At 37.0% G+C, this 19,603-nt stretch overlaps 4 protein-coding genes, 1 long non-coding RNA gene and 1 other non-coding gene across 9 annotated transcripts; 1 reads left to right on the forward strand and 5 right to left on the reverse strand.

Annotated features, from left to right (window-relative positions):
* Window positions 1-85: 85 nt before the first annotated feature.
* Window positions 86-3,613, forward strand: LOC104826215 (cysteine--tRNA ligase, chloroplastic/mitochondrial). Of its 3 annotated transcripts, none has more exons than XM_010558813.1 (9): window positions 86-518; window positions 620-683; window positions 1,509-1,670; window positions 1,783-1,953; window positions 2,046-2,327; window positions 2,428-2,553; window positions 2,695-2,898; window positions 3,073-3,174; window positions 3,260-3,613. In XM_010558813.1, exons 1-9 carry the CDS (start codon window positions 142-144, stop codon window positions 3,491-3,493), a joined length of 1,722 nt encoding a protein of 573 aa, XP_010557115.1. In that variant the 5' UTR covers window positions 86-141; the 3' UTR covers window positions 3,494-3,613. The 3 variants fall into 3 exon arrangements, with proteins under 3 accessions (XP_010557115.1, XP_010557116.1, XP_010557117.1); XM_010558814.2 differs by having other exon boundaries at window positions 382-518; window positions 616-683; XM_010558815.1 differs by lacking the exon at window positions 620-683 and having other exon boundaries at window positions 429-518.
* Window positions 3,614-6,042: 2,429 nt separating this feature from the next.
* Window positions 6,043-7,113, reverse strand: LOC104826216 (protein LIGHT-DEPENDENT SHORT HYPOCOTYLS 3-like). The gene has a single exon (XM_010558816.2). It carries the CDS (start codon window positions 6,982-6,984, stop codon window positions 6,328-6,330), a length of 657 nt encoding a protein of 218 aa, XP_010557118.1. The 5' UTR covers window positions 6,985-7,113; the 3' UTR covers window positions 6,043-6,327.
* Window positions 7,114-9,913: 2,800 nt separating this feature from the next.
* Window positions 9,914-9,985, reverse strand: TRNAE-UUC. The gene has a single exon. It is a non-coding gene; the product is annotated as a tRNA-Glu (tRNA).
* Window positions 9,986-10,070: 85 nt separating this feature from the next.
* Window positions 10,071-12,628, reverse strand: LOC104826217 (rho-N domain-containing protein 1, chloroplastic-like). Of its 2 annotated transcripts, none has more exons than XM_010558817.1 (2): window positions 12,532-12,628; window positions 10,071-11,277 (listed from the first exon to the last, which is right to left on the reverse strand). In XM_010558817.1, exons 1-2 carry the CDS (start codon window positions 12,575-12,577, stop codon window positions 10,175-10,177), a joined length of 1,149 nt encoding a protein of 382 aa, XP_010557119.1. In that variant the 5' UTR covers window positions 12,578-12,628; the 3' UTR covers window positions 10,071-10,174. The 2 variants fall into 2 exon arrangements, with proteins under 2 accessions (XP_010557119.1, XP_010557121.1); XM_010558819.2 differs by lacking the exon at window positions 12,532-12,628 and adding an exon at window positions 11,368-11,469.
* Window positions 12,629-13,230: 602 nt separating this feature from the next.
* Window positions 13,231-14,044, reverse strand: LOC104826218. Its single transcript, XR_773709.2, has 2 exons — window positions 13,705-14,044; window positions 13,231-13,602 (listed from the first exon to the last, which is right to left on the reverse strand). It is a non-coding gene; the product is annotated as an uncharacterized LOC104826218 (long non-coding RNA).
* An 11-nt stretch (window positions 14,045-14,055) lies between these two features.
* Window positions 14,056-15,368, reverse strand: LOC104827392 (transcription factor TCP10-like; the record flags this gene model as incomplete). Its single annotated transcript, XM_010560566.1, has 2 exons — window positions 15,266-15,368; window positions 14,056-15,062 (listed from the first exon to the last, which is right to left on the reverse strand). A coding segment is annotated over exon 2 (690 nt), but the record flags the coding sequence as incomplete, so codon positions are not given.
* Window positions 15,369-19,603: the final 4,235 nt, after the last annotated feature.

Here is a 19,603-nt window from a genome sequence, read left to right on the forward strand (position 1 = left end):
ATTTGGGCCTTAATTGGGTCGAGTCGACGGCGAGCGGTTCACTCGGTCAGATAGTTGAATAAAGGTTTTGGGTGAACCCTCGTCTCCTATCCGATTCCTTCCTCGTCTTCTTCCTTCCCCTATGAGTTTACCGTTGCAACAATGTCTTCGCTTCTTAACCTCCTGAGATCATACCGACCCTTTTCTCCAATTCGTCTCTATTCTTTTCCCGCTTCTCGACGGCTCTTTTGCTTTGGAACCCAAATTCAGTTCAATCCCAGAAAGGGAACTTACGCCCGTCGCTGTTTCACGGCTCTTGCCACGTCTCAGGCGTCGAGAACCGCCGGAGCCGTTGGAATTTTCGCCGGAAGTGATTCGACTTCGGAGCTATGGCTTCACAACACGATGAGCAGAAAGAAAGAGCTGTTCAAGCCCAAGGTTGAGTCTAAAGTAGGATTGTACGTCTGCGGCGTCACGGCTTACGATCTCAGTCACATCGGCCATGCGCGCGTGTACGTCACGTTTGACGTCCTCTTCAGGTATCGGCTTCGGAAGTTTCACGTTCTTTATAAGCCTGGTTTTGAGTTATGAAAAAATTTTATTTTTTCCCCTTCTGTGTTTTGATTTGGGAATTAGGCAGGTACCTTAAGCATCTAGGATACGAAGTGTGTTATGTTCGAAATTTCACCGATGTTGATGACAAGGTGAGTTGAATTGATGTAAAGAACTGATTTTTACCATGGAATTGGAACCAGAACGATTCTTGGCTGTACCATGTCGTGGCTCCTCTAGCTTAAAGTTAACAATTTGAGTTCTTTGCCATTGTAGTCAATGCTAAAAACGTCTCATATTCCATTAGGAACAGCCTTATCCATTCAGGGAGAATCTCAGAAGCTTGTGTTTCTTGGTTTCTTCTTAGGAAAAGGTGCTAGATCAATAGAATAGGAATCAGATGTCTTCTTTGGTACTGTAAGAAGTTCCATCCTTGGAATGCCCATGAAAAGGATAACTTGCATTGCTCTGATCCAATGTCTCACCACCCGAGAAATAGTGCCCCTCGGTTGAGATGCTGAATGGTGAAGAAACTAGAGTCAATCCGTCTCTTTGCCTTCGCCTCATAAACTATTTTCGTGACTTTCTTGTGAGCGGTGCAAAAGTTTGAATCTTGGGCCCTGTTAGGTTCTCAAGATGTTGAATTAGAATATGTCAAGCTGGAGACTTTAAAACAAAATTCTTACTTTCTTGTTTTAGGAGAACTTATTCTAGATTTGTCCTTCTATTTGCTTTTATGTTTGTATGTTAACCTGTATGGTATGTTACAAGAGTTTATCTGTTTACTTCACCACTTACAGAATCTATGTGACTGATTTACTCGGTCCATGGATGACCGTAGGCCTCCTAACAACTAACTTAGAGATTCACATGACTTTGCTACTCGAATTCAGTGCCAGTTGCCCATTCCATTTCCTTCTTTTATTTTCACTTTGCTATGCTTGGAGCGCTGAGAATTGAAAGTTTAAATTCTAAAGATAATTGCCCGAGCAAATGAACTGGGGGAAGATCCGATCAGTTTGAGCAGACGATTCTGTGAGGAATTCAGCCGAGACATGATGCAGCTTCAATGTTTACCACCTTCTGTTGAACCCCGTGTCTCAGACCATATGCCACAAATCATTGACATGATCAAGCAGGTAGGCTATATATACATGGCTTAATTCTGCATTTCTTTCTATTTAAATCAACAATTTTCTTCTTAACATTGTGCTTATGGGGATAAACTCACTTGTATGATTCTTCTGTCAGATTCTTGATAATGGCTTTGCCTATAGAGTTGATGGGGATGTCTACTTCTCGGTTGAAAAATTCCCAGAGTACGGAAGATTATCTGGGCGAAAATTAGAAGATAATCGTGCAGGTGAGAGAGTTGCAGTTGACTCAAGGAAGAGAAATCCTGCTGATTTTGCTCTGTGGAAAGTAGGCATCAATGGATTAAGCCTTTGCATTACATTATACATTACCCTCATTTATCATTCTCATTAAAGTTTTAAATGTTGAAACTTTTGCAGACCGCCAAGGAAGGGGAACCCTTTTGGGAGAGCCCTTGGGGGCCTGGAAGGCCTGGATGGCACATAGAATGCAGTGCCATGAGTGCAGCTTATCTCGGTTACACTTTTGACATACATGGTGGAGGCATGGACCTTGTCTTTCCCCACCATGAAAATGAGATTGCTCAGAGTTGTGCTGCTTGCAGCAACAGCAACATCGGCTACTGGATTCATAATGGCTTTGTTACTGTCGATTCTGAGAAAATGTCAAAATCGTTAGGGAACTTCTTCACAATCAGAGAGGTGTCGAACAGTTCTATCCATTTTCTTTTAACCCGCATTTGTCTGATTGTATATCCAAAATTGAACTATTTCCTCCGAGTCTTCTTCTCTTTTGGTGCAGGTTATAGACCTTTATCACCCACTTGCTCTGAGACTCTTTTTAATGGGAACCCATTATCGCTCTCCTATCAACTACTCTGATTTCCTGCTCGAGAGTGCTTCTGAACGTGTTTTTTACATATATCAGGTATTCCCCGCCATTCTTTTCATGTCTACTCCTCTGAATCTTTACATGTGTTTAGACCGGACTCTTGGCAATCCAAACACCAGAAATCTTGTGACTATGATTATCGTTTTGATTCTTTCATGTGATGCGATACAATGACAGACGTTACAAGACTGCGAAAGCGTTCTGGAGAAGAGTGGTTCGCCTCTTGAAGATGATTCAGTCCCATCTGACATTTTGAATGGCATCAACAAGTTCCATAGTGATTTCGTTGCCTCAATGTCAGATGACCTTCACACACCCGTAACTCTGGCTGCACTCTCAGAACCCTTGAAAACAATCAACGATCTGATTCACACACGAAAGGTACAAGCTTTCCATCTGGGTCATCTCGTAAAATCTCTTTCCCCGTGATTTGAGCTTATGGGCATGTCATTTCTTTAAACGGTAGAAGTCGATGAGGCTTGCGTCAAGGTTGGCTTAGTTACCAACTCACTCTCCTCTTGGTTATGTAAACTGTTCCAAGACTAATTCTTGCAGGGGAAAAAGCAAGCGAGAAGGGCAGAATCACTCGGGGCTCTAGAGAAGACGATAAGGGAAGTGCTCACCATCTTAGGGCTAATGCCTGCAAGTTACAAAGAGGTAAGACAAGGCTGATCTTCTAAGTGTCTTAACCATTCTGTTTCTTATGCCTCAGAACTGTATGAAAGGTTTCCACTTCTGGCAGGTTCTGCAGGAACTACGAGAGAAGGCTCTGAAGCGAGCTGGAGTGACAGAGGAACAAGTCCTTGAGAGAATCCATGAAAGAACGGACGCGAGGAAGAAGAAAGATTACGTGAGATCTGACGTCATTAGAAAGGAACTGGCCGCTCTTGGGATCGCCCTGATGGACAGTCCCGACGGCACGGCTTGGAGACCGGCCATGCCCCTTGCGCTCCAAGAAAACTCAGACTCAGCTTGAAAGTTGCCTTGCTGATAACCACCATTATTTATTTTGGGTTTTGTATGTTTAATACTGGATGAGCTTTTCAATTATTAAAACTCCGAAGATGAGAAAATAAAAATATTATATTCATATCAATCGAGAAATGGGCCAATGCTTTGTGTAATAAAAATATAACATTATTTTTAAATTCAATTTCATATCTCCATTTTATCAGCAAAATATATTAATTAAGTATATATTATAGAAGTGTGTGACTTTCTGCTGTATTTATTTTTTTATATTTAAAATTTTAATTTAGTGTTAATGTCTTACGTATCTGTCTATGTAGATACACTAGAAGATTATAAACATTAGATTTTCAATGTAGTTTTATGTATACATTTATTTAATATTCATAACATTTCTCTTTTCAAAAGTCAATTACATTTGTTGCATTAAAGTAATTTAAATCTGCAATTTTTAAGTTTAAAAAAATTTGTATCCCTTACAAACATGTTTTTTTTCAGATCTCAGATCTCTTGTATTCATATGCTTGTAATTTGTGTTTTTATTATACAATATATATATATATATATACATATGTGTGTGTGTGTGTGTGTGTAACATGTCAGGTATAATTGGATATCATTTCAACTATGTATATGTATGCACGTTTGATATAGGCCAATGTACTTTCTTAATGATCGCTATACCAATGACCGCTGAAATATTATTATTTATAAAATTTATATTTTAAAAATAGATTTTACACACGAGTTTTAGCGTTTTAAGATACTAGAATATTATAAAAAAAATTGTATAAGATGAAAATTTATATATTATGTATTTTAGATATAAGAGATTTTTTTAGGATATCTTACTTAAAATCCAAATTTCGTTCCCAAAAAAATAAAAATCCAAATTTTGACGCAAGCGAAAACGAATTCCTTTTTTTATATTCAAATACACATGCAAAATATAAATTAAATTAAAAAATGCGAAACTTCTCACAAATGGACAAGAATGCATTGCCCATGTCTTCTCCTCTACTCTTCAAGGAAAATTTTGGAACAGAAAAGACAAGACAAGTGAGAGACATAGCAGAAGAAAAGCTTCTGATATACAACCATTGATGGAACACCACCATGAAATATTCACGACCAAAACAGACTATATTTTATATATATATATATATATGAAATGTTTCATAACACAATCTTTTATATATATATATATATATAAATTGACTCCTTGCCATAAGAAAATAAATTGAATTTTGTTGCAGAAAAATCTAAAGAATACAGATGGAGAGATCCGGATAAAACCATGATGAATAAAATTCCGAGATAGTAAGTGTAAGTTTTACTAAAGTTGATGAACAATAATAGCATAGATATTACAATTCACTAATTGACATCAAAACATTATCCTAAAATACTACATTATGAATCACCAGATCCATCAAATCTAAGATCTGGGCAAAGGGCACGTTCTTAGTGGTCAACACTCGAAGCAAAAGTTATTATATATATGAATGATTCTCTAATAAAATTAGACAGAAACAACAGTGTGATAGTTGTAATTGTAATAAGAAACATAAAGGAACAAGATTGCTTTTCTCTTACCTTATTATATAGTTTTGATTGGACACGTGAGCCAAATTTATTACCATGAAAAACTATACACAAATGGGGTTTTTTCTTCCCAGCAGATGAAGCTGATAATAGAAATAAGCAACCAAAACAAACACGCTTCAACTGGCATGTCATATATATAATCTCATCTACATGTGTGTGTGTGTGTGTGTGTATACGCGTGCATTTGTTCAAGTTCCTTCCAAAAGAGATGAAGAGATTTGTTGATATATACATGTAAAAACAAACTCATGAACGCATGAATGAACTACAATATAGCAACACATACATTGGTATATAAATTACTACACGTATATATATATGTATATGCGCATGTTCATACGTATAAGCACGTATATGCGTGTGTAGACATACGCTCTCCATTGGTGAATTCCATTAAGTAAAATCTAATTAACACGTAGGTATCCGTGCATCTATACATATATATATATGGTGGAATGGATCAGGGATTATCTGATACATGTGTAGATGATACCTTTGTATTGACATACAAATATGATCGATTACAGATACAAAATGTATTCACGGACCATTGTCGCGACATGATTTAAACAGTTATATTACCATAACACAAGCCCTGTACTAGGTTTGTCAAATAGCAAGAAACAAGCATTAATTACAACCATGAGATATACATGTGTGTGTGTGTATACGTGCACGAATACAAGCACAAAAATATATGCACAAGGGTTTTGGAGAGAAGGAGAAGCACTTGCAGTTCCATTTTCCAGATAATTTTGATGATTTAATATTAAATGCAACAAGTACTGCAATCACTGCCACTACAAGACCACTACCAGTTCAACTTCACTTTTGGACAGCGACCACTGTTTGCATCAAAAGAAGAAATCACCAAAACTCGCAACTATAGAATCAGAGCTCGACCACACCAGGAAGGAGAAGCAGAAGATGTAAGAAGAGAAATCGAGATATGGCGACAAGTTTTTTATTTGATAAAACGAATAAAAAGACCTACCTCGCTACAAAGGAAGGGCGCAACTCTAAGCAGGAAAACTAGAACGAGTTCAACGAGTTTGCTGTCTGCTGCACTAAAAACCCTAAACATGACCCTAAGAAAAATCTAGCAATACCACACAAATCAAGAAACATTCGTCGAATTCATACATCGCATACATGAAATGATTCGTTTTCCTCATCTGGGTTCTCAGCAAATTCGTCATCAAACTCCAAATTTTTAACCAGCAGTACTAGAACTTAGCTAGTAGTACCCGGAGGCGGCTGCTGAAACTGAAACTGCATATCGCCAACTCCTCCATCTCCGGCGGCGGAGGAAGACGGCGGGGGAGGATGAGGAGGGCGCTTCCGCTTCTTCTTCTCGTAGCTCACACCTCTCGCTTTGCTCTGCATATCTCTCACCTCACGGAGATAGAGCCTCACGGCTCGAGCTCCGAAGGGGTTGGCCTCAGGCTTGCCCCCGTGCTCCTCAAAGGCGGCTCGAAGGCGACCGATGAGGGCGTCGAGGCTTCCCCACGCTTGCCGGAGAGGGCAAGGGCACGGCCCCGGCGGGTTAGGGTGACCGTAGAAGTGGCACATCGGGGTGTGGACTTTGGTCTTTCCGAATTGGTCCAAGTAGCGCAGGAACTCGAGCACGTGAGCTCCGCTGCATCGGGACAGAGACAGCGGCGGTCGGTGGTTCCTCAAGTACTGTCCGAACGTGTTCCAGTCCCTCCTCTTCTGGTTCTCGTACCGGCTCGAGTTCGTCACCGCAGCTGAGGATGAGACCGGTTGCGGTGCTGCGGCGCCGGAGGCCGAGGCGGAGGCGGAGGAGAAGGAGGAGGAGGCTGAGATGATGTTGAGGTTTGTGGCCGATGCGTAGGAAGAGATGTCCATCGATTGGGGAATCATATCCATTCCTTGATCTTGATTCTTGTTTCTTGATCTTCGATCTAATTTGTGGCTCTTGGTTTTGGTACGGAGGAGCTGAATTATTTTCTCTGCGGTCGGATTGGAGGCAGAAATCAGGTTTCTTGAATAGATATCATGTGTGTATTAAAATATTTGATGAGAATATTGCAAATTAATATTATTTTTTTCATTTAATGAAAAAAGATATGTTTTTTATATCAAAGGTTTTTTTTAATGTCAGTGGGCGAGTTTTTTTTCCCTTCTTTTGCTTCATTGGGTGCGTTTCTCCTGTTCTTTTCCACCTGATTCCGTTTTATATTATAATCACCTTGGATTTTAGATTCAAGTGAAGAGGACTATAGTTTTCATGTTTGCACCGTCTAAATAAATCGTTACATATATATATGCACACACCATCAAGGTACAATTAAACTATATATTTCTGGCCCAACTTGTGAATAAGATATTATAAAATAAGATAAAACCCATATATATATATATATATATATATATATATCACACATGTATATAAGTACTATACACCTGCGAGGTAGAAGACTTGTTTTTACATTCGTTCATTTTCTTATAGTAATATAGAATTTCATATGTGTGCATATTTTATTAAATTTCGCATAATTAACCTAAAAGAGAGGGACATAGTCTATAGCTACTAATTTCGTATTTACATATAATATAATTATGGAGGTCTTCATTATTGACAGAGAGTCGTAGGGTTTCGTGTTGTAGATTTTCACGGTGTAATAATAATAATAATAATTTTTTTGTCGCGAGAAAATGACAGAAAAAGGGTTAGGCAATTTAGGTGTGGACGACGATGACAGCCGAATTATTATATTATTTTTCTTAGGGGAATGAATAAATATTATTTTATTTATTTTTGGCTCTTTTGTACTGTAGAATCGATTGACAGTTCTTTGTATTTTACCAAAATAACCCTCTGTTCTTCTCCCCTGGACACACAGGCATGCATGCAACAGAGGTTTTTCTTCCGACCAATGTACAAAATATAGCTAATTTAAAAATGAATTATTATTATTATTATTATTTTAAATATTTTCTGTGTAAAGAGTAAAAAAAAAAAGCCCCCACTGATGTTGTCGCTTGAAAAGAACATCTCCATTTTTAGCAAAACTTGCATGTTTAAATCCTTAAAAGCCGACAGAAATATGTCAATGAACTGAATCAGGAATCGTATATTTGGAATATATTTATAAAAATAATGTTACAAATTTGTTTGAAAAAAAATAATAACACCACAACTTTTCTTTGTCCGATTAGAGAATTATTATCTTAACAGACAAAACCGTATGTTGTAGAAAATGTTTTCAGGAACTATTTTTTAAGATATAAAAATAATTCGAAATAATTATTATAATATTATAGATTTTTAAATATTATCTGATACCGTGATAAATGCTTTTAGAAATTGGCTGAGCATGTGAAAAAATTGTAAGCTGGTGCTTTTAGGTTAGGGTTTGGTCTTTCTACCACATGGTTTTTTTTTTCCATCATGTAAAAAAATTGTTACATCAACCATCAAATAAAAAAAAAATCCAAGAACTAATATGTTGCTGCAGATACATAACTTTCATGTGTTGAATATAATTAATGAAAAACAGCTAATATATTGAATTTTTTTTTAGCGTATGCATGTGTATCTATTATCTATAATCACGTGTACGTAAATACAGTCATGTGTACGAATTAGTAGTGTCTCTCTTTTTCTCCTCCGAGATTTTCCATTACTTTCCTCTCTGTTTTCTTTTATTTTCTCTCAACCCAAACAATATTTTCTTCAATCAAATGAAAAATCTAATAAGCATGCAGATATTATTCATATACAATATGGTGTATATTTTAAAAATTTTGTTAGTTAACTTTTTTGTAAGTCAAAACATATCAAATCATAGAAAAAAAAATAGAAGTTAAATCATTTCGCGTGGTTTCAAGTTCCTCTTGAGGTTTCAGGTTTCCCTAAATTGACCAACTTAGATTGGTTTATCTATTTCGCGTGGTTTATCAGTTATTATATATAGAACCGAGAGATTTATTGTCCGAAATACTGTCCAATATACGGGAACGACCGAGGTCCGACCTGAAAGTTTATGTGATGGGTTATCCACCGTTAAAAAAAAAACATCTTCTGCAAAGACAAAAGATAATAGTAATTTTACATTCACATAAAAAAAAGGAAGAATGAAAATCATAGGGATAATACAGCATTACTATACATACACACATATATATACACTCTAAATGTAGGAAGATGCTTATCATAAAAAATGGAGGAAAATGGGATTGGACCCACCGTCAGTCAATGTCATACTAAATGAGGACAACAACTCCAGTTTCATTGTGTTTAACACTTGTGTGTGTGTTTTTTTTATATCCGCGTTAATTTATTTATTTTAATTATTAATTAAAGCTTCAAGACAACCACGGACCCGTTCGTTTTAACGCAACTTGAATTATTATCATTTTTATCTAGTTAACAGTTAATTAAGTAGTAATTAAGAAGGGCGTATTGGTAATTAGCATGGTGGCCCAATATTCTTAAAGAACTCTTTCATCCATTTTCCACTAAAACCAAATCTGATAATTGATACCCTTATACTCCTCCTTTCCATTATTATCATTATACTTCCCGTTAATTTAATTAATTAATCCGCCAATCAGGGTGTTTTATAATCATTTTTTAATTAATTAATCCGTTAATCAGGTTGGTCGTAACATATCCTTCAAAAGATTTTCAAAGACAACATATCTGGAAAAAGATTTTTTTAACCTTTACTTTCAGTGGGAAAAGGACAATTAAATAACTGTCCTTTTCAGTTTTTTTTTTAAAATTAAATAAACCTCATTAGGGTGGAGCAAACATTTATATATTTTAATGAAAAAAATATAAATAAAAATATTCCGTTGCCGGGAATCGAACCCGGGTCTCCTGGGTGAAAGCCAGATATCCTAACCGCTGGACGACAACGGATTTGATATCACAATTGTTCATATGTTTTAATTTATCAAAATTAAAGCGAAACACTAAAAAACATGTTCTTTATTATAGATCGAGATGACGGAACAGAAATTCATTATCCTCAAAAACAAAAAACACAGTTTGCTCACTTGCAAGTCTCAAAACTGAAGCAATGTCACTCAAGTCTTTTCTATTGTTCGGTCACTGCCCATCCGTGTGTGATAAATTACTACCACTGCTCAGTAACTCCACCAACTCAGCTTTCTTCATCTTTGAAAACCCTTTTACGCCACGTGATTTCGCTATGGCCCTCAGTTCCGTCAGCTTCAATGCACTAAAGTCTGAATCTTGCTTCATTTCTATCCCCGGTTCCTCGCCTTCATCAGCGTCTACTATGGCATCATCTGATATCTGTTCCAAAACAACTGCATCATCCTCGTCTTGATAGAAAGACTCGGGCTTCAGATCTGGCTCTTGTTCAAGCACAGCGGGCTCGGTCCCAGGTTCAGGCTCTTCATCTTCAGGTTCAGCTTCATGGTCATCATCTTCAGGTCCATCGTGCAGCTCCGCTCGATCCTTCTTCTGGGTCCAAGACTCACTAGAGTATGTGGGCTGGGATTTGTATCTGGGTACAGGTGACTTGCGTCTGAAGCTTGATGCCGGCCGGGTAAAGGATGTTGCTTTACGACTTTTGTCCCGAGAATTGATCGAATTTGAGCTTTGATCTTGGTTGTGTGCAACATCTCTATCTGCTTGGCCCGAATTGACTTCCTTTTTCTTACTCTGCTCACCTGAGTGTTTCCTCAGTAACTTGAGAAGGGAATCGACTGTCTCACTCTCTTTCCCCTGTCCCCTAGAAGCTTCTTCAACTTTCTTGCCTTCTTTCTTAGCAGCGGCTCGTGCCCGGAGTTGTGCTTGCACCTTCCTGAAAAGTTCGACTATCTCTCTCTCTCTTGGCCCGGGGGATGAAGTAGCTTGGAATTTCGGGGAATTAGAGAGAGAGACAACAGGGCCGTTTTTTGAAGAGAACATTTCTGAATCCTCAAAACCATCAAAGCCGTATCTCTCTTCGTTTTGCTTGTTTCTGCCTCGGAAACCATGCTTGTTTTGTCTTGAGAAATCCGGATTTCTCCTATGGCCACCGGAACTTGCCCGGCAAACAAAAGACCATTTGGCAGCGACACATTTCACGCGTCCATTATTCACGCGTGACTTATGGTCCAGGCAGGAAGAGCAAGGTAGCACAGCAAGTGTCCTTGACGCAGCGGAGTTAGAGACTGTCCTGTTGTCTGAAAGTCCGTAACCTGCGTGACAAAGCAATAGACATAAGAAGCGGATTGATACAAGAAAGACATATACATGTATACGGAGGAGGGCACAGCCAAGAACAGAACCTATGTGTAGCTGATTGTTTTCTTTCATGGTTCACCTTGCTTTATACACAACAGACCTTTCATTCTAAACGACAAAATGCAGTTAAAAACGTGCCAAGGCACATAACCAAAACCTAAGAAATACTTCTGGTATATACTTATTTTCAAACTCAAGATGAACCCATTACAGTTTACAGGATGCGCATTTTCTGTTTTAGCCATGAAGATGGGACAAAATAACAAAAATAACTACCGGCATAGCGGTTATCATCCAGCATAAAAAACTTAAGTAGACAAACGGTATTGACACCAGAGACCATTCTATTTATAACAACTATTGTTTCTAAGGATTAACGAAACCAAGTAAACCCTATTTCACTTAATGACTTAAATGGTTTAGCAATTACATCAAACACCACTAGAGTAACCCAGATTTTCCAGATTCATATATGCAGAAAACAAAGTCAAACTTGGTAATTTCTAGCCCATAGTGTTCGGGATATGCACATGAACTTTTCAGGCATTCTTGATAAAGTATGTTTTCCTCAGTATTTCTCTCTTACTATTGCAGAAATGGGTTCTTCTAAAACAAGGGTCGAGCATTCGAATACACAAGGAGGTTAGCACCAGAAACCGACTTGTCATCGAGAGAAGCTAGCACAAGAAGGCAGTAACACGTAACGCAAGAAATCTCAATGGGTAAATCCGAATTCACACAGGCGCAAAGGCACAACCGACATCTACCAAACCCTCAGAATCATTTCGTCGAACAAGTGGTGGACGACTCAAGCGTAGCCGTAATATCCACAGAGAGATAACAGGAGAAGCAGATAAATTTAAGACAGCGAACCAAACTACATCAAAACGAGCTTAATACAGGCTAATAGGATTATCATCCAAAAAAGAAGATTTCCCCCCACACCGACATTTATCTACGCAATGTTTCTCCTTTCAGTGACGGAGACCCAAATCCCAAATCCCAGAACATTAGGGTTTCAGAAGCTACCATGGAAGATTAATGACAGTAAAAATCTCAAATAAACCAATCCGTGTTCAAAATTCGACCACGGAAGAAGGACACATTCTCGGCAGCCAAACAGAAAAACCAGAGATGTATGAGAGAGAGGGAAAAAGAAGACGAGCAAGGATACTACAAAAACAAGAAAAAGAGAAAACGAATTGTACCCGGAGCATAGTCATAGCTAAAATGCAAAGTTCCTGACATCGCCATGGAAAACTTCAAGACAAGGAATTAAGCTTCTTCCTTCCCTCTCCTTCTTTATGTCTCCCGAGGAGATAGAAGTCTCATTGTCTCGCGAATAAAAGCCCATTATATTGAGATCTTGGGCTTTTCTTAATTATGGGTCCTTAAAATATGGGCTTTCTTTGTTGGGCCTAACTAACAAAAGGCCCATTTTTCAATAACTACAAAAGTACGTAGATTTTGAACCAATTAGATGAAAGGTTTTGCAACCAATCACCAATCGTTTCTCAATAAACTATGCAATCCCTCTATCAATCGTTTGGACCGTGATATATCGCATGGAGAAAATCCATTACTAAAACTAACGTAATTACAACAATCATTTCAATACGACCCTATAGCTAGCTATGATTATCTTCCGTGTTCGCTTTCATTTTAGGTAATTCAAAATAGTGGCAAGAACATATATATATATATATATATCCATAAAAAATATCCAACATGTAATAATTATGAGTTCTTTCTATTAAATGGATCCAACTTTAAGCAGGGAGCTTCCCAACTGAAGTCTGGACAAATTATGAGTTGGTGCCATAAATAACACGAATTCAACAGGTTTCTTTCTGGGGAAGATGAAGATTTGAATTTTGTCCTAAATACAGACACCAAACTAGACGACGACCATTAATTAATTTCTTATTAAATTCGGAAACATTTAATGTTGTTGTTTTTTTTATATAAAAATAAATAGATTTTTCGAACTATTGTCTAAGCAACGAAATCAGGTAATATAATAAACCCAAAGCCCAAGAGAACACATCTCTACACAGTACCATGATCATGATCTCTGTGTGAAAATCTGAATAATGTATATGTAAAACTTACGTGTGTATATATATATTCTTAATAATTAAGAAGTAAAATCATCCGAAGATCTATACGCTAAAACTCTTCGCGTACGTACACTCTCATTCCTCCTGAGCTGGATTTATAGAACCTCTTGGTGTCTTCTCTTCATCAGATTCATCGAGTTCCTCAAATCTTGAACCAATCTTGAAAAACAAAAAGTCCATCAGATTCATTTGAGGAAAGGGTAATGGATGATTCTCCGTGAAATATAAGCAAAGATTCGTAGATTTAGGCTAATAAAGTACCTGTTGTCTATGGATCAACGATGCAAGTGAGAAGGAGATGAAGAGGAGGGTGAAGGACGCTGGGGTCCGAGCCCTTCGCTTTCTCCTCCATGGATCCTAGTGGGAATACTAAGGCCTTGCATGATTCCATGTGAACCAAACTGAGAAGCAAATGCCGAAGATTGGGGATGATGATGATGATCCCAAGAATGAAACGGATGTGACGAAAAGCTGGACTGAAGGGTACCCCTTTGATGAGACAACAATGGCGGTCCTTGACCGAGGAAGAGGGTCTGTTGGTGGTTAAGCAGTGTCGGAACCGAGGGTTGATGCGATGATGAACTCACCAAGAAACCCCTTTGCTCGGGAGTGGGGATTAAGCATGGTCGCAACCGAGGCTTGGTGATGAGACGGATTCACCAAGAAACCCCTTTGGTCGGATGTCGATTCGCTGTTCCATCCAGACATCCGTTGGAAATTGTTGGGTTCGAATGTGGCGAAAAGGGCTTGATCCGCTGCTGATGAACCGGCTTGGTCTGAGTTACCAAGAAAGCTAGGATGAAGTGATAACCCTAAATCTTGGTTTAGGTTCGTGGTTCTTGAGATTATATCATGAGGGTAGCTGTGGAAATTGATGTTGGAGTCGGTCCTACTCGTGGGGAAGACCGTTTTCATGGCGTCCTCGGGATCAAGATTCGCCATTGGAGCAACCAAAGAAGATGAGAACTGAGCGGTTTGCTGATTGTCGTCATCTTTAGCATCAACTATTTGGTAATTAGGGTCAGAGGGCAAGTCTTGCGACTCGTTAAGCTTGTCAATGGCGGATTTGGCTTTCTTGATGAGCCAATCCACGGCTTTGCTAGGGCGGTCATAGCCTAACCGGTCTTGAACATCGTAAAACTGAATGGCCGTATGAGCCGAGAGCCGGACGCGCCGGTCGCGTGGCCCCTTGGCGGTGTAGACCTTGCTGTGACGGTCCTTTCGTCCGGTAGCACGTACGATGTGACCGCCTTGCACCTGCACAATCTCCCCTCCTCCCGGACCGGAACTCTTCAAACCCATTTTGCCTCTCAAAACGCCATCGTTGATGCTGTGGAAGCCCTTGTTATTGCTGTTATTATGGCCTTGTAGATCCAGATTCTTGAGAAACGTGTGCCGTTTTGATTGCAGACCTCTCTCCAAAGTGCTTGCCGTTTTTCTGCTTTGTGAAGAATCCTCTTGCTCTCTCGTCTGTGTGTTTTAGTGCTTTGACATCTTCAACTAGACAAACCTACCTGAAAGCTGGTACAAATTCGCAGCTCTTAATGATACAGATCCCCAAAAGATCTGCCATGCCAGTGACCAGATTCCACGATCGACCCCATAAACACCATCAAATCCTTGAAATGAAAAAGAAAATGCCAACATAAATACGAGGAGAAAGAGAATCAAAAGAACCTTGATTATACGTGGGTTCTGATTTTATGAGATTTGCTTTTCTTTTCTTTTTTTTCTTCCCAAGATTCAAAGAGAAATGGAGAAAACCATATATATAGATGATATAATGCTGTATAAGCAAATAAACGGGGAGAAAAGTGACAACCTTTTGCTCTACATGTATTTATGGTTTTGGGGTATTATCAAAGACCGAGGGAGAAGAAGAGAAGAAATTATGAAGAGAGAGAGAGAGAGAGAGAGAGAGAGAGAGAGAGAGAGAGAGAGAGAGAGATTTTGGAGGGTGTTGCTAAAAGGATAGCAGAAGTTTTGGTCAGATTGGGAAGTAAATACTCAATCAATACCCCTTTTGCTACAAACCCTCTCTACTCCTAATTATTATAATATATGTATCTTTGTATCCTTCTCCCCACATATTATTGAAAATGGACTCCACATCAAAAAATTATTGTTGTAATTGTATACTTTACTTGCATATATAATCCATCTCAGGTATGCATTTGGATTAAATTAATCTATCATTTTTTTGTGTGGCCAATATATATACATACATATATACACGCCCCATACATGTGGATAACCATGATTAAGGGTTAATGTTCAATGAGGAGAGAAGGCTATGGTTAAGGTCATTGTCTCTTAGAAAACTTCTTCCTTGTAATTACTACTCTGCCACTATCCACTTTTCTCTTTAAGGCTTTGACAATGATACACAACAACAGCTTTTTCCCTCTTCTTCTTCTTCTTCCTTTTTTTTTTTCTTCTCTTTATCTTTGTATAGTTTTCCTCGGTCCACTTATATCGAATGGACAAAAAATACTTTCTCCTCGACCATACGTTGATATATAGGGGGTCCAATTTGAATATTGAATATTGGATTTGACCAAATGCATATGAATTCTTCATCACAGAAAACGTATATTGAATCCCCCCCCCCGGGTTATGTGTAAAATGACCTATTGAAAATTTAAATTCTCAACCCTAAAGATATGATGTTTATCAAATTAGTACAAAAGAAAAATATAAAGCCTATATATATATGTCCTCACGGGATCTTCCTATTCGATCTCTTTGTCTAATATCGAAACCCTAAATCTCGAACACTAGATTTTAATATGAGATTACAAAGATTAAAAAAAAACGCGTTAGATTTTAATATGGTTAAGTTTATAAAACCCCTTTAGGGTTGAGTCCTTGTATTAAAAATATTGTTTCTACATAGAAGTAAAAGGTATATATCACTTCTTTGATCTCGATTTTGCTGCATGCATGCATGCATGTATGTATGTATGTATGTATGTATGTATGTATGTATGTATGTATGTATGTATGTATGTATGTATGTATGTATGTATGTATGTATGTATGTATGAAGAAAAACAAGAGAATGAAAAGTACGAAATGCTGTCAACTTGAAGACTCCCGAAAGTATGAAAAAATGTCAGAGGTTAGATAAAATGTCTTTACGAAAAGCATATGCGCATGCAGTGCTTCGGACAAAAAGATTCCATATGATAGCTTAGAAATCGTGGAAGTGAAAAAGGAATCCTAAACCCTCTCTCTATATAATAATCTTATCGATCGCTTTTGCAAATTTAAATATGATTTTTTCGACCGATCGATATACTGATTAAATTTAACTATTCTCTGGGTTAATGAATTTTAAATCATCTCTATGAATATAATAATATATAAAGCAATATTCATATTGCCCTACTTTCTTTTACACATATATGGTTTCTTATCTTTGCGTGTCTAAAACTATATTTAGGATTCCATCATTGTCTTCGCGTTGATAGTTTTCACTATATATAACAGACTACAAAATATTAATTAAATAGCAATTAATAAAATAACTAATCCGTAGAATTTTAATGTAATAAATATATACAAGAGCAGTGTGTATATATATATATATATTAGTATATAAAAATATAATCTAATAATAAGAAATCCTAAACTAATACATATACAATTTTAGATGTTCAGATTATTAAATTTAATTAAATGAAATATTTCTATATTTTATAAAAGCTATTTTTTTGGTAAACAACAAAAGCTAAATTTAGTAGGGGAAATTGCTTTTTTTTTCTGAGGAACCTAGCTAAGTGAATAATTGATATTAGGTCTTTTTATATAATATTTTATCCAAACTTTTTCGTATACGAAGTAAATGTTCAGTCACGTGGGCTTTTTCTGACGGGAATAGAGCATAGCTGCCGCCGCTGCTGCGTATGGAGTTTGGATTCATCATGTTTTTCCTTTTCGCTTTTAAATTATTTTTTGGGTTATTTATTTGAATATATCATGCATCAAATACAATGTTTTAATGAAATTATCAAAACTTCAGATGAATGAATCTAACGAAATTAAATTTTTGCGGGTGATCGGTCCATGTATATATGCATGATCCGGTGGTCACTTTGAGCTATGGTGTCTTCATGCGCCTTGAATGAATTCTATTCCACCTTCCATATATATATAAGAGGACGAACGGTTTGTATAGTACCTTGATTTTAAAATATATAATATGGTTTTTCAATATATAAAATATTTGTTAACTTACTGAAGCCCTTATTTAGAAATTCAATTTTATCATTTCTATCCGATTTTAGTCATACCTAATCTACCTACCATCATCATCAAATGTGTCATATAGAAACATATTTAGTCATAACACATGATTTTTTTTTTATTATTTTGTTGTGAAATGCATAATCTTATAAATAGAACTCCGAAACATAAATAAGTAAACATGTAGATTACGAAAAAAAATGCAAATCAATGGATTAATGCCCACTTCTCTAACAAATGAGACAGCACTTTTGTTCTTAACCTCAAGAGTTAGAAACTGTAATTGTGTGTCAGGAGACAGAGATGGTCATTAGAATTATAATGTGAATTTGGTGCAATATTCAATAATATGCTTTTAGGGTTCTAAACAAAATTTAAATGTAAAAACTGTATATATATATATATATGTGTGGGGTTAAAGTTATATATATATATACTGTCTATGTAACCGAATGGGACAGTGGCAGAGAGGTTGGCCCCTCGTCCATCTTGCGTTTCTTATTTCATTATTTTTTAGCAAAATCATTGAAGTAGGAGTTCTGAATCGTGCGATATGAATGAATTTGGTTTGGTTATTTTGATACAAGTAGTGCATATGATAATTTTTTATAAATTAATAACATAATACAAAATTGGATTTGTAAATATTTTTATGGCGCAGTTGAATTTTGAACCGAAGAAATATAATCTAAATAGCTGAAATAAAATAGAATTGCGCAACTGATAGAACATGAAAAAAAATAAAATTCATATCATTACGTTAGGCAAGATACAGGAGAGAGAGAGAGAGAGAGAGAGAGAGAGAGGTGAAAGCCACCAATCAGAGATCTCGTGATCCAAGATGATGATTTTACTGTCATTTTCTTTGTCTCTATTCGCTTTTGCTTTTCATTTTTACAGGAAATGGAATACCTACCCATATTTATGTGTAAAGGTATGTGTTAAACCCCTCTTCTCCATCTCAATTATTTTATTGGTCCTAATCAGAATTTTTATATACTAAGGAATATCCACGTCACATAGTAATTTATTATTATATAATAGGCCCATTTGTCATGAATGACAAATCACCATAGGATAGGCCCAAATTGTACACGGCCCATTTGTATCAGCCTGCATATTGGGTTGGGCTTTACATCTCTTATCTCTCGATGGGCATGTTCTTTGCAAATAGATTTCACTTGAATCACACACACATATTTAATTAATTATATATCCTGTCATAAGTAAATTCATTTTTTTCTTATGGATATATATATATCATAAGGAAAAAAATTGAATTTATTTATGACAGGAATGACGAATAAATGGTCCACAAACTTGGAATAATACTGACTGGAGTTGTGGATATGCATCAAAATCCAAAATCCTCCTCGGATTTACACAACTTTAATAATGTTGTTTCGTTGACTCAATTTCTTATCCTTTGTCTCAGACAGACCAAAGTGCTTATATTACTTTTGATTGTTGGTCAGTAATAATAATTTGTCCCAACGAAAACCATATATAACGGGCATAATTTAATTGTAGGGGCCAAACTTTATAGCATAAAAAAGAGCACTCAAGATATCGACACGATATGGGGTTATTGGTCTCACGTGCATGTTGAATATGGACGATCCAATTTAAAATATAAATAAAACAAATTTCCCTACCACTAATTAAGACGTTATGATTATGCGTTAACCTTTGGTCTTTAGTGTACAATATCATCCGTTTAATATTTGCATCGAATTGAAATATTTCAGTGGAACTAAATGGAATTGCGTGAGATGGGCCTGCATCAAGAGACAGGATAAAAGAAGAAGAAGAAGAAGAACACGTGGCCACTAGGGTTTGCTGATGTAGCTTTCTTCCTCCGGCTTACGTGGAGCCAGCATCCACAAAGCCCAACTTCCCAACTATGATTTAT

This window comes from Tarenaya hassleriana, unplaced genomic scaffold (assembly GCF_000463585.1).
Source record: "Tarenaya hassleriana unplaced genomic scaffold, ASM46358v1 Cleome5, whole genome shotgun sequence".
NCBI classification, from domain to species: Eukaryota; Viridiplantae; Streptophyta; class Magnoliopsida; order Brassicales; family Cleomaceae; genus Tarenaya; species Tarenaya hassleriana.

Bases quoted from the DNA above. Each gene is read 5' to 3' on its own strand.
- LOC104826215 (XM_010558813.1), top strand. From the start codon at position 142: ATGTCTTCGCTTCTTAACCTCCTGAGATCATACCGACCCTTTTCTCCA. The intron at 684-1,508 runs GTGAGTTGAATT...TAAATTCTAAAG, and splicing joins TCACCGATGTTGATGACAAG to ATAATTGCCCGAGCAAATGA. The intron at 2,328-2,427 runs GTGTCGAACAGT...CTTTTGGTGCAG, and splicing joins ACTTCTTCACAATCAGAGAG to GTTATAGACCTTTATCACCC.
- LOC104826216 (XM_010558816.2), bottom strand. From the start codon at position 6,984: ATGGATATGATTCCCCAATCGATGGACATCTCTTCCTACGCATCGGCC.
- LOC104826217 (XM_010558817.1), bottom strand. From the start codon at position 12,577: ATGGCGATGTCAGGAACTTTGCATTTTAGCTATGACTATGCTCCGG. The intron at 11,278-12,531 runs GTACAATTCGTT...TTTGTCACGCAG, and splicing joins TAGCTATGACTATGCTCCGG to GTTACGGACTTTCAGACAAC.